At 43.1% G+C, this 12,780-nt stretch overlaps 1 protein-coding gene across 1 annotated transcript in view; it reads right to left on the bottom strand.

Moving 5' to 3' along the window:
- Positions 1 to 12,780, bottom strand: part of FAM204A (family with sequence similarity 204 member A) — a 310,501-nt gene that overhangs the window by 224,740 nt on the left and 72,981 nt on the right. Inside the window, exon 3 of the mRNA XM_079899449.1 lies at positions 10,364 to 10,711. Coding sequence (XP_079755575.1) covers positions 10,364 to 10,409 — 46 coding nt within the window. The 5' untranslated portion in view covers positions 10,410 to 10,711. The remainder of the gene's footprint in view (positions 1 to 10,363; positions 10,712 to 12,780) is intronic.

Genomic DNA, 12,780 nt, shown 5'->3' with positions numbered 1-12,780 from the left:
CAGGACCTCTTCCTGAGGAATCTATCAGATAACAAGCTTTATATGATCAAAATGGCAGGAGAGTCATTAACATGAGGACGGGGACTCAGTATTCTTGGCATGCAAACATGCAGACACAAATGTAAGACAAAAGTTTTAAGCAAAAATCCTGTAATCCCCAAACTTGAATTGGAAGTATCAGTATAAACTCATGATGTGCTCTATCTTTAAATTTTTCCTAGCTGTATCCACTGAAAATGCCCAGAAACCATGACCAAATGACAGGACGGAGCACCCCAGTGACCAGATTGTGATTTCTAAATACTATGTCCTATTAAAAGGAAACAGGGCTTCTTGGAGCAATAGCTGATCCTGGTACTGGAGCAGGAGGTGTACAAGGTGAACCTGGAACCTCTTGTTATATGAGAAGCAAGGATGTTATCAAAGACTACTAGGATCTTGTCAAAGAACTCAAGAGCCACCTTGTAGAAGTGCCCACTGGACAAACATAGGACAACTTGAGCACCAATAATATAATAACCATAATGAATTGAAACACATAAAATGTACTTAAATCCATGAATTAATAATGATATAAAAATAATCAATTGAAGGAAAAAGGGAAACTATAGATGGAAAGAGCCTTAATAGGCTTATCAAAATACTGCAAGGCGTGTGATTAGTCGAATCCCAGTTCAAACAAACAAAAACTGGGGAAAAAAAGTAGAAATTTTATCACTGACTTGATACTTGACTGTATTAGGGAATTACAGTTCTTTATTTTAGGTGTGATAATGGTATTGTGGTTAGGCCTTTTTTTAAGTTCTTATCTTTTATAATTATGATGACTGGAATTTGTTTAAAAATATTACAGGAGAGGAAGTGAGGGTGCATGGAGCTTTAGTATTCTTTTCTGCATATTTTTGTATATTTTGAAAGTTTTCCATAAGAAAAGTTTTTTTTAATTTTTATATCAGGATTGCAGACATAAATTGGGACTGTCCCAGGCAAATGGTCCAAACATGGTTACAGGGGCCCAGAGATGTAGGCGACAGACCTGTCAAACACCCCAAAAAGTGTCCAGTATGATTATATTCTGACCATTTCGCATTTTTTATACCTTCAGCTAATCTATTTTTATTTTCATTTTTACCTGCATCGATCCACGTTTAATTTGTGTAACAATAATTTCTTATTTGAGAAACTCTGCCGTGTGATTTTTTTTTTTTAATCTAGCTCAGTTTCTCCAAAAGAGCCTCTAGCAAACAGGCCACTAACATTTGGCAGCTTTACTGTTGAATGCATTCAATTATCATTTTTTTAAGTCTAGCACCACATTCCTTTAATGATTTAGGACCTCGCACGATTTTAAATGTCTCTCAAAGCTTTCATTGTAAATTGTGTTAAACATCAAAGGAGGTAAGTGATGCCCAGATGCTGTTTACCTCCTGTGAAATTCTCCGCACTAAACAGGACGGGTAGCGCTCAACGGACTCAGAATTAGAGCTGGGTAGAAAGGAATAACCTTCATTTTTTGATGCTAATCCAAAGCCTCGCACTGAGTATGAAAAACCGCATTAGAAAAGCTTTTTAAAATCGACCTTCTGCATTGATTCCTCTGCTTTTATTTCCAGTCCCATCAAGAAACACAGTGACAATTCCCATGTCCAAGGGGGCAAAGGGGTCCCTCGAGGCTGCAGCCGACTTAGGGTTAGTATTATTGGGTTTCATTTGCTTAAATGGAACCTCTAAGCCAGAACCCTAGAAAAGTCCTCCTTATCCTTGATGAACTGTCTTAAAACAAAAGCCAAACAACAGTATCTAGACATCCCTGCTCTTTTCTCTGCCGTGTCATGCTGGGGGGATATTGTTTCTTTGCCAGGTGCCATTCCTGACACCTCCACGCACATCCTTTCATACTGCTGGGAGGAGGGCTTATTCTAAGGATATACTCCTTATGCTTCCAGGCCAGATTTTTTTTTTTTTTTTTTTTTTTGGGCTGCGCCACGTGGCTTACAGGATCTTAGTTCCCTGACCAGGGATTGAAACCACGCCTTCGGCAGTGAAAGTGCAGAGTCTTAACCACTGGACCGCCAGGCCAGATTTTTAAAGGAAAAAACGAAATAGCAATTTCTGCTTACCCCCATCCACACCATCACGGCAGTTTTTCAAACTTTTAATAGCTCTGTGTCTCTCTGGATCTCTGGTTAGTTTGTGACATGAAATGTTAGTATTGGCCACCTAAGCCTGGAATCTTTTGGTGGGAAATTTCTCAACTGCATGGTTGCAGAGAGATCCCCACCTCTCTCCCCTACTGAAAGAGGGAGCGTGTTTATTCCCTACCCAGTAGACACCGTGTCCAGATGTTTATCAACCACGCTCCAGCAGACTTTTAGGCACTGGGGACACCACTGTGCGGCCAAAGGCCTCCGGTCTTTTCTTCTAAAAGACTTTGTTCGATGCAGATTAATCGGCAGGGTTGAAGTTTCCCTGGGTCCCCCTCTGTGCAACCACGGAGCCGGATATCATGGGGGTAAGAGCCTGGGCTCCGGAGCCAGGAAGCCTGCATTTGACCTCTGGCTTTGTGACCTCAAACAAGTCACTTAGACCTACTGTGCGTCAGTTGACTCATCTGTAGCATGGGCTACTAAGGTTCCTACCTCTGAGGGTTATAAGAATTCATCAATACACATATCGGGATCAAGAACAGTGATGAAGTCTCCACACACATTAGCTGTGTACTGCAACTGCAGAAGGCACAGCTATGGGCTCCTAGGCTGATAAAAGCCTCCCTCTCTTCTGCCCTTTGCTGCCCCAGCCCTTCTAATATCATCCTCGTCAGCTTCTCCCACCTTCTCTCCTAGCCTACAATTTTCTTATACTTCCAAATCATTCTCTTCCATCCCCCCCCCCACCAAAAGCATAAACTCTAATATCCTAACCTACTTGTTATAAAGGATGTCCGTCAAGCATAACAACTTGACAGTGTTTCACGGGCAAAGACAAACAGGACAGCGTGAGAATTTTTTAGCTCTCCTCCTCTCTCTTAAGGAGGAGAGAGAAAGCTAAGGGCACAAGGACTTCCCTGACTCAGGGAGGCTCAGAGCTTCACCTGGAGAAAAGAAAGGGTCCAGGAGGCTGGGAGAGGGACCCCAAGGGAGCAGAGGGGTGGCAAAAAACTGGTATGGGCTGAAGTTTGTGGGGGAAAAGGGAGAAAGATGATTTGGGGCACTTTGGGGAGAAAGATGAATAAAGAAGGTATTTAAGAAGTTTAGCTGTGCTGTGTCTACAGTCTTCCCTCTGCTACCTGAGGGCAAGAAAGAGTCCTGTAGGGACGTACAAATTATCATTAAGGCTTCTGGAGTCTGATTTGAGTTCCTTTTGGATCCTGTGAGCAGGAAGGCCCAAATTTATTCGGTTTCCAACTGCAACAGCAGCTAGCATTTACTGAGTACCGAGCAGACCCCAGGTGCCATGCTGGAGCCCCACATGCAGTGTCTCCAATTCTCACAGCAACTCTGCAAGGCCCGTGGGATTATTCCTTCTTTCCTGGAACTTAGTTCCAATGAAGACAAATAACTTCATCAGGCCGATGAGAGGCAGAGTTGGGACTGGAACCCAAATCTATCTGATTCCAATGCCTGGAATCTTTCCACCATTCCAGTGAGTCTGAACACAAGCTTTTAGAGGCCAGGTTTAAAATCTCCTGTCGTATTATTATTATCACCCTTGCAAATTTCAGTGACGTGCCCAATGTAACACCATGTGCATGCGCCTGGGTTGTCTTTAGCTCCTTTGAATTAAGATACCATTTTGGAGTTCATAGATGCTTCTGATAGGACAGTTATTAACTTCATATCAAAACTGCACATCCACGTGTCAAAAATGAGACTCAAGGAAACTGACCATTTTTCAAATATTGTATTATCGTGTGTGTACAAACTGGCAAAGAAAGACTCTAAGGAGGCTGTTTAAGATTTTAGTGCAGCTACTTAAAAGTAAGTACATAATGTTGTTTGAGTTCTGAGACGCCTAAAAGAACTGTAAACACATCATGCAGCTAGTCCTTTACGGCACGCTACCTGGGAAAAGCATTGTTTGTTCACAGCAAATATGTAACCACAAAACACATTAAAATGCAGAAAAATCATCTGACCAAACAAAATAATGATAAATCAGCTCGAAACTTGTTGCCATTACAGGATATTAAATATGCTCATCTAGGGAAGAATGTGCACTAGTCACCCATTTAATCGTGCACGTAATTAAAGCCGTTGCCCGCACTATGATTTATAATCGCTCAGGCCAGATTTAGGAGGGCAAATCCCGGCTTCCGTCCCATCCCCTGGGACTCCTGCCCTTGTTGAAGTTGGTCCCAACTGGGGCTCTTAAAGGGAAGTCTGATGCTATTGGGAGGAGAGGAGAGGAAAGTCACTGGGACGGCTGCACCATGGGTCTCTCCTTAAAAGACCCGTTTGCTTTGGAATCTTGTCTCAGCTTCAGGAGGCCCACTGCCTTGGAAACTCAGGGTCCTGTCTTCATCTAATACAGTAACTTCCAGACATTTCCTTACTAGAGAAAGATCAAAAGAGCCAGGAGGTGAAGAGAAATGTATATAACACTCTTCAGACCTTCATTATTCCATAAAGTTTTGTTTAAAGCTTTAGGAGGCAGCGCAGTACGATCAGGAAAGGGGAGCCCATCTATTATTTATCTAATGTGTTCCATGTGCCAGGAATTCTGCTCTACATGCAGGGGTTAAAAGCACAGGCTCTGGAGTCAAAAGGGCCTGAGTTCAAATCATGGCTCAGATAAGTACTAGCTGTGTGGCACTGGGAGACTTACTTATCCTCTCTGAGCTTCAGTTTCCTTATCTATAAAATGGAGCTAGGAGTACTCACTTCAAAGAATTTTGAGGATTAAATGAGATAAACCTTTAAAGCAACCACTTGCAAAGATCCCAGCATATCGTAAGCACTTATTGCATGCATTATTCTTAGTGTATTCAATATTTCCAACCCTATGAATCATTCATTCTTTTTTTTCATTCATGCAGCAAATACGAGTGCCTATTAACAGACCCAGAAGGCCATGTTCTTTTCATTACCCTTCATTTCCCTCCCAGGACATAAACCTTAAACTCCTGGGCACAGGAAAGTCATTTATTATGTTGAATGAGAAAAATTCAACTTTTTGAAGTGTCAAAAGCTTTGGATTTAAGCTAGTGTAAATCAATTTTCAGATATTGCAGAACTCTGGAGAACACGCACAACCAGGACGCCAGCACAGAGCTGAGCCATGTGGCTGAAGCTCTAGCATCAAAGCAGCATGCTGGATTCCACTGTGATGGTTAAGTGAAAGCTTGTCGGTGCCTTCCAAAGATTATGCACGAGGGCTAGGGAGAGAGGAGTGACCTTCCCTTCAATTCAGCAAATATTGGTTGGGTTATGCTGTGTGTACAAATCTATGCTGGTGCTTGGGACCCAAAGATGACCAGCACCCCATGGTCTCTGGTGTCAATGGCCTTGTGGTGCAACAGGGACGTGAATACGCAAACCAGGATTGACCTTACCAGCGACGTAAGGGTGAGGGAAACCTAGGGAAAGAAGAGCTGATGCTACCTGGTGAAGCCTGCCAGAGGAGGGAGCACTGGAGCTGAGGTTCCAGCTAGGGTTTACCCTGAAGACAAATATGGAAGAATTTCTTGGGGAACCAATAAGAATTTTTGAACTAAATAACAATCATAACCATCATCATAATCATCTTAAGTACCACGTATTTAGTCAAATTCAAGATCTATATTAGACATCATTTTTTTTCATTTAAATGACCTTATCTTCTAGCTGTCTGAATGACCTCCCCAATTTGAAGACATTGCTCTCAAATGAGATTCAGTTAATTAAAGGCAAGACAGTGGCCCCCATGATGCCTCAAACAAAGAAGAACACGTAACAGGCATTCAGCAAGCCATGCTGAACTGAAGGTACACCCCACAGAAGCCTCAGCACCTCTTTCCTTCTGCGTAGCTTGAATGGAAAAACTACATTCATCTCTTGGCTTGTTTCCTTTGGCAAAGAGAATTATAACATGTGTTATTCTATTTATGGAAAATCAGTACTCTAGAAAAGCATGCTATTTGTGTTGGCAATACAAGTAAAGGTGTACTGGTTGCCACCAAAAAAAAATGCCCAGGCCATGAAATGTATACCCATCAACCTTCAATTAAATAAACTGGACCCTTTATCAGTAGAAACAGAATACTGTGGTCAGCTAGAAAATAGCCCGGTAGGAAATATTACCCTATTTTATTTGGTGGGACACTGGACTTTGCATTAGGGTGTTTGAGATTCTGATAAGTGGTTGGAGTGGGGTTTTTCCTTTTAGATTTCATTAAACAGCATTTCCTTGTGACAAAAGTCAAAGGTGTGATCTCAACAATTAGGAAGTAAGCTTCTCTTTCACCGTGCTGGGGAAAAAAAATACTTCAGCTGAGATAAGACCAGCAGGAAACGCCATCTTGAATAGCAGTTGAAAAACATCTCCCTCCCAAAGAACGTTCTAACCTCTCGACACACTGAACATGGCATAGTCCTAGTGGGAACTAATGAGGACTCATCTTCCTTTTTCCAGGGGAAGCAAGTAGGACTCTCATGCTCATTCTGCCCTCTGGTGGCTGGTTTAATAAAATGCAACGGAAAAGCTACATCGCAAGCAGGAATGACTTTCTTCCTTTTTCATATGATTTCACGTAATTCTTATCTACAATTACAGTGTTCCAAAGCTGCTGTCTTCTGACCTGTAGACGTCAGATTCAGTTTTCTAATTAAATTGGCTGAAACTCTGACTTTTATTTAATTAAACATAGAATGGGTGTTTAAAAATGTCTCCACATTCAGGTTTAAGCTAGTTCAGGTGAGCTGCAGATGAATTTTTTTTGATGAATGAATTAACCTGGTGGGTGAAAGCCAGCACCCTATATGACCAAGCCCTTGAACTCCTCAAAGATCGGTGTATTTAGTTCATCAGACAACAAGTTCATCTTTTAGTAGATTATTGGCACGCTGAGGCTAAAATTCATATGACTAAGAATAACAATAAGCCATTTGAAGAAGAATAAAGAAGCATGACTTGTTCTTTATAAAGATATACTAACTTCATCAGTACTGGCACAAGGATAGACAAAATTCAGAAACAAATCCACATAGGCATAGAAACTTGATATAGGAGAGAAGGGCATTATATAAATCAGAGTAGAAAAGATGCACTCATAATAAATGCTACCGGGAGAACTGGTTACTCTTCTGTGCAAAATAAATTTAGATAACACCTCAAACTAAAGAAAAAATAACACATTTCAGACGTAATATATGTCTAAGTGTGAAAAAAAATAGAGTTTAGGAAAAAAATATAGGAAACTGTACGTGATATACAAAAATACCTAGCCATGGGCTTCCCTGGTGGCGCAGTGGTTGAGAGTCCGCCTGCCGATGCAGGGGACACGGGTTCGTGCCCTGGTCCGGGAGGATCCCACATGCCGCGGAGCGGCTGGGCCCGTGAGCCATGGCCGCTGAGCCTGCGCATCTGGAGCCTGTGCTCCGCAACGGGAGAGGCCACAACAGTGAGAGGCCGGCGTACCGAAAAAAAAAAAAAAAAAAAAAACCTAGCCATAAAAAAGCCAAAAGCAAAAATAGATGCATACAATTATACTGCATAAAACTTTTGTAAAAGTCACCTTGAAGTTAACAGAGAAGATTAGAAGGAAATATCTGCAGCACATATCACACGATCAATGAAATCTTAGTACCCAGGCTATATAAAGAATTCCTGTAAATCAATTTTTAACAGATAAATACCCAATAGGAAAAAGAAAAATACGTGAACTGGCAATTCACAGAAGAGGAAACCCAAACGACCAATAAAATACACAACCTATTAGTAATGAAGGAAATGCAGATCAAAATTTCAATGAGATGGAATTTCACCACCCAGTATATTGGACGTTTTTTTTAAAAGCTGGCAATACCAGATCCCGATGTAGACAAGGATGTGGAGAAGGTGTAGATTCCCTACCTTGCTGGTGGAAGTTGAAATTGGCACAGTTGCTATTTAATATTTAATAAATAACTGATTAATTATAAATACCCAATTAATATCTGATTGACATTGAATAATAATTGATGAATATCTAATAAGTGTATAATTTACATGCATTAACATCTAAGTAATAGCTAATCGAGCTAGTGACACATATTCTTTACAGCCAAGCTCTTCTGGATCTAACGAATTTTTGCACACATGCACCAGGAGCTGGCAGTAATGAGGCTGATAGGACATCATTGCACAATCAACTCCCCAGTACCCCAGAGGTCCCATCATGCTTGTGACAGAAGTACGGGTTTGGGGATCACACAAACCTGGGGGCTTTTATGCCTTGCGACCTCCAGCAATTGTATAATCTATCTAGACCCCTGCTTCCTCAATTGTCAGTGGGGATAGTCATGTCTCTATCCTTAAAATTATTGGGGAAATGAAATGACAGACCTATACGGTTTTTTGCACATAGTAGATGCTCAATAAATGGCTGCTATTGTTTTCATTATTGTGACTGCTGACACTGGGGAGCAATCATTTCTGACAAGGGAGAAATTATCTTTTCTGGTTAGGAAGACAGGTATCAAGAAAGAACGTTCAATGATATATTCCTAGGGCAGTCAGAACATTTCATTGGGAAAATAACCAGAGCTGTGTGAACAGTTTTACCACCCATTAGATGACAAACCCAAGAATCTTATCAACACCAAATTATCATCCTACTGGAGCCATTGCAGACCCCTCTCCTTGGCAGTGGAGACCAGTGGAACGTGGCAACTCCTCATACTTTCTCACTCATTGACAGGCTTGGTTTCTGATTGTCAATAAGATACCTGCAGTAAGCTTGCGAGGCATCCCATTACTCACCAAGGAAAGAAATATGACATTTCCTTTGTTTCGATGCTCAATCTCTGACCTGGCCCAAGGGAAGACTAAGAATTCAAATGTACCTCCTGAAGGTCTTGGGCTGGCACCTGCCCACGGGATTGAAATTTGAAGGACGGTAGGCCAGATTCAAAGAAATAAGACTGAAGTCAGAAAAGGACTTTGCTTAAAATGGAGAATGAGGTTTCCCGGCATCGAATACATCCCAGTTAAGATGCAGAGGCCAGTGCAGGGAAAGGCAAGTAAAATTCTTTTGGTCACATTATCTGCAGTAAGCTAAGGCTCTTTTAGAATCAATCTGCTAAACTGACATAAAACAACCTACGCCACTGTCTTTGTTTTTGCTTGTCTGTAGCTATCCTCAGAGGTCATAGCTCAAACGCTTCTCAGAATTTGAAAGCTACATAGAAATAACATAATGGACTATGTATACTTTACACTCTGTAAAGAATTCTCCCTCTACAAATCACAGATACATTTACATATGAAATGATAATTAGAGGACCTTTCTACCTCTCTTTACTGGGGAATAAACTGAACCTAATAATATTTTACATGAGCTACTTTCTCCAGGTTTCCCAAATGTTCGCTACCCCTTTAAAATTACAGTGAAGGCAAATGAGAAATGGAAACGTCAAGCAGAATTGCTCTGTTTAGCTTTCATTAGGGATTAATCATCAGCTGTGATTGCCTTGGGTGCTAAGGCATAAAAATTCCAGAACGTTGTCCTTGAAGGGAAGTCATTTTTCTTCCTCAAAACCTAAATGCATATTTTCCCTTCCAGCAAGGTTCAGACACAAGGTTATCCCAGTGGAGGATCGACGCTCAAGGTATCCATCCCTCTACAAACAAAGACACCCTTCTGTACCATTGGTCACTGTTTCTGAAATACATTTCCGGACAGTTGGTGGAGTAGATTGTAAGAGCAGATTGACAAAAAGAATGTAGAATTTTACACCACATGCCAACTCTAACGGGAATGTTTGACAAGCAAAGAAATCGGTACCAAGTTAAATAACTTTACATATATGTAAATTGGCTGGAAATGTGCCTGTGAGCCGTCACTTTCTGTACCAGAGGCCTGAATGCTGAAAGGTACTCAGAGCCGTAGACAAGACCAGGCGCCGCAAAACAAATCCACTTTTTCCACAGCAACCAGTAGGCACAGTCCCCAAGAACCCGGGCTGTGCCAACCTCCACTGCTCCCTGGTCGGGCTGCAGGCACTCTTCACCAGTGACTTGTTAATGGGTTTATACTCCGGCCATATATGCAAGCACATAGATATGGCACCTGCCACGAGATGCTTTGGCTTCAGAAGGAAGGGGATGCTCAGGATATCACCGGAACTTACCTTCCACAGGTTCATCCTTCACACGTCCCTCTTTCTCGCCAGGTGAAACTACTCACCTGCCCTCTCACCTACTGGCTCCAGGCTGCCCACTCGACCTGACATCCTGCACCAGGGAGCACGTTAGGGGCGCCTCGTGGTGTCAAACCAGGCTCATCGTTCCATCCGGTTACCCACGCCTGTCCTGTCTTCCTGACCCTCCTGAATTCTGCCTGCTCTCCCGCCCAGCAGTTGCCTGTGGGCTCCTTAATTCTGCTGCCACCAAACTGTGAGCACCTGTCGTCTGCAAAACTCTCTTGCTCTCCCTCTTGGTATGTTCACAGTCCTTTCCTATGGCATGGGTTGAGTTTTCTGGAAGCTGATGTGTGACGGAGTTTGGGCTGCAAGATGTTTATTGAGATCAACACCTGTGAAAGGAAAGGGAGGAATTAGGATTGGGCCGAAGGGTAAGTCATGCGGGCCTGACACACTCCACCAAGATGGCTAGGAGCTCTGGAAGGAATATTGACCCTTATAGTCATCCCGTATTGAGGCAAAATGGCTGGGCAGCAAATCCTGCCTGGAAGATGCAGACACTGGATGTGAGCTTCCCCAAAGAAGGGTGGGATCCTGGGCAAGGCACTGTCTCGGCTGAGGGAGCCCTGGAGACGTTCACACATGGAGACTGTCTTCCGACCCCACTCCCTGTGGCTGGGCAGCAAATCCTTCCTCAAGGTGGGTCTGGGTGGCATATCTTCACATCTGGGACATCTGTCGCCTTCAGTGCAGACCCCTCCTGGCCTTGACCTCACAAACCTGCCTGCCCAGGGCTCCGACCATCTGTTCTTTGCAGACTCTCTTTGGCTTCCAGCACAGAAGCTTTGTCTTACAGTTCAATCCTTAGAACTTAGGATTGTCATGTTATCACCTGGAGACATGTTCAGAGATGCCCTTTGTGGCCACGGAGACTGGAAAGCTCTGTTGTCAATTCCAGTGCTGCTTGATGTGGTCCCTCCCCAGCCCGAGCCTCACCCCATTCCCTCACTCCCCTGCCCAGTCCTGCCTTCACCAAGGGTCTGGCTGCTTGCTGGTATTCCCAAAGAACTCCCAGTGGAGAAAAGGAGATTAGAGGAGAGAGATTGTTCCCATGCCAAGATGGACTCACCCACACGTACAGCCTCAACCCCAAGGCAGACACATTGTGGGGCAAACAGTAAAAGAGAGAATTTGGTTCTATGCGCCAATATCTGCAAGACAGTTTCAACTCCTTGCAAGTGATGCTAAAAGAGATCATCTTATCTGGGAGATTTAGGGGCCTGTGGTTTATTAAAAGCGTTCAAGGCTGTGGAAAATCATTTGAGCAGCCAGTTTCCTGAGTGTTCAGTAAATCCTGATTTTACTCCAATACCATTCTTATTTCTCAGCCCAAAATCTCACCCCGTCTCTTGGAGTCTTTGGCCTGGGAGTCATTTCTTTAACCCCCAGCCAGCCTTTCTCCTTCCCTGTCAGATTGCTGGCCTCTCTTTTCACCACGACTTCGATTATTCCTGCCTTTTGTAGAGACAATTTTCTCAGCTTCAATTTTCCTTGCCTTTAAGAAAACAAACAGGAAACAAACTAAAAAAACCCCAAAAAACAGGGGCTTCCCTGGTGGCGCAGTGGTTGAGAGTCCGCCTGCCGATGCAGGAGACGCGGGTTCGTGCCCTGGTCCAGGAAGATCCCACATGCCGCGGAGTGGCTGGGCCTGTGAGCCATGGCCGCTGAGCCTGTGCGTCCGGAGCCTGTGCTCCGCAACGGGAGAGGCCGCAACAGTGAGAGGCCCGCGTACCGCCAAAAAAAAAAAAAAAAAAAACACCTCCACCTGAGAGCCTTCTCTGATTAACATCTCCTAATTCTGATTATGAGTTTACTCTGCATATTTCCAGGATTAGGTTTATATTAAAACCAAATGGCACTGTATAAAATTTCAAAGCATTATCCAAGGTATTATTTTTATTGCATCAGTTCCTTTCTTAAATCAATTAACCAGCAAATAAGGCCAGGGAACGTTTTAGTGCCATTAATGACACTTTAAGTGGTTGTTCTTTGCTTTTTGTAAGTTAGATTTGTTGTAATAAGATTTGACCTGGTGGGTATTTGCATGTGGTTATTTGCTGAACATTTGCGATTGTTCATAGCATGGAATCTGTACGGAATTGGTCTGTTTCAGTCACAATCAAAAGACCCCATCATGGCGTGACAAGATTTCCTGTAACCCTAAATGGGTTGTTTTAAAATGTTATCCCTCATTAGGGACCCTTAGGGCAAAACGGTGCCAGTGTGTTTGAAATATTTGTCCCTCATCTGTGTACGGCCTTCTCAACCATATAGCAAGTACCTCGAGGCAATGGCCATGCTTTCCATAGACACTTAGGAGTATCAATGAGCTTTCCCTGGACATCTACGCCACGCCAAGCCCTGTGCCAGGGGCTTGTGTGAACTAATTTAATCCTTTCAG

Source organism: Stenella coeruleoalba (assembly GCF_951394435.1).
Source record: "Stenella coeruleoalba genome assembly, chromosome: 16".
NCBI classification, from domain to species: Eukaryota; Metazoa; Chordata; class Mammalia; order Artiodactyla; family Delphinidae; genus Stenella; species Stenella coeruleoalba.
The sequence above is the reverse complement of the archived record's forward strand: the minus strand, read 5'-3'. Positions and strand labels throughout refer to the sequence as shown.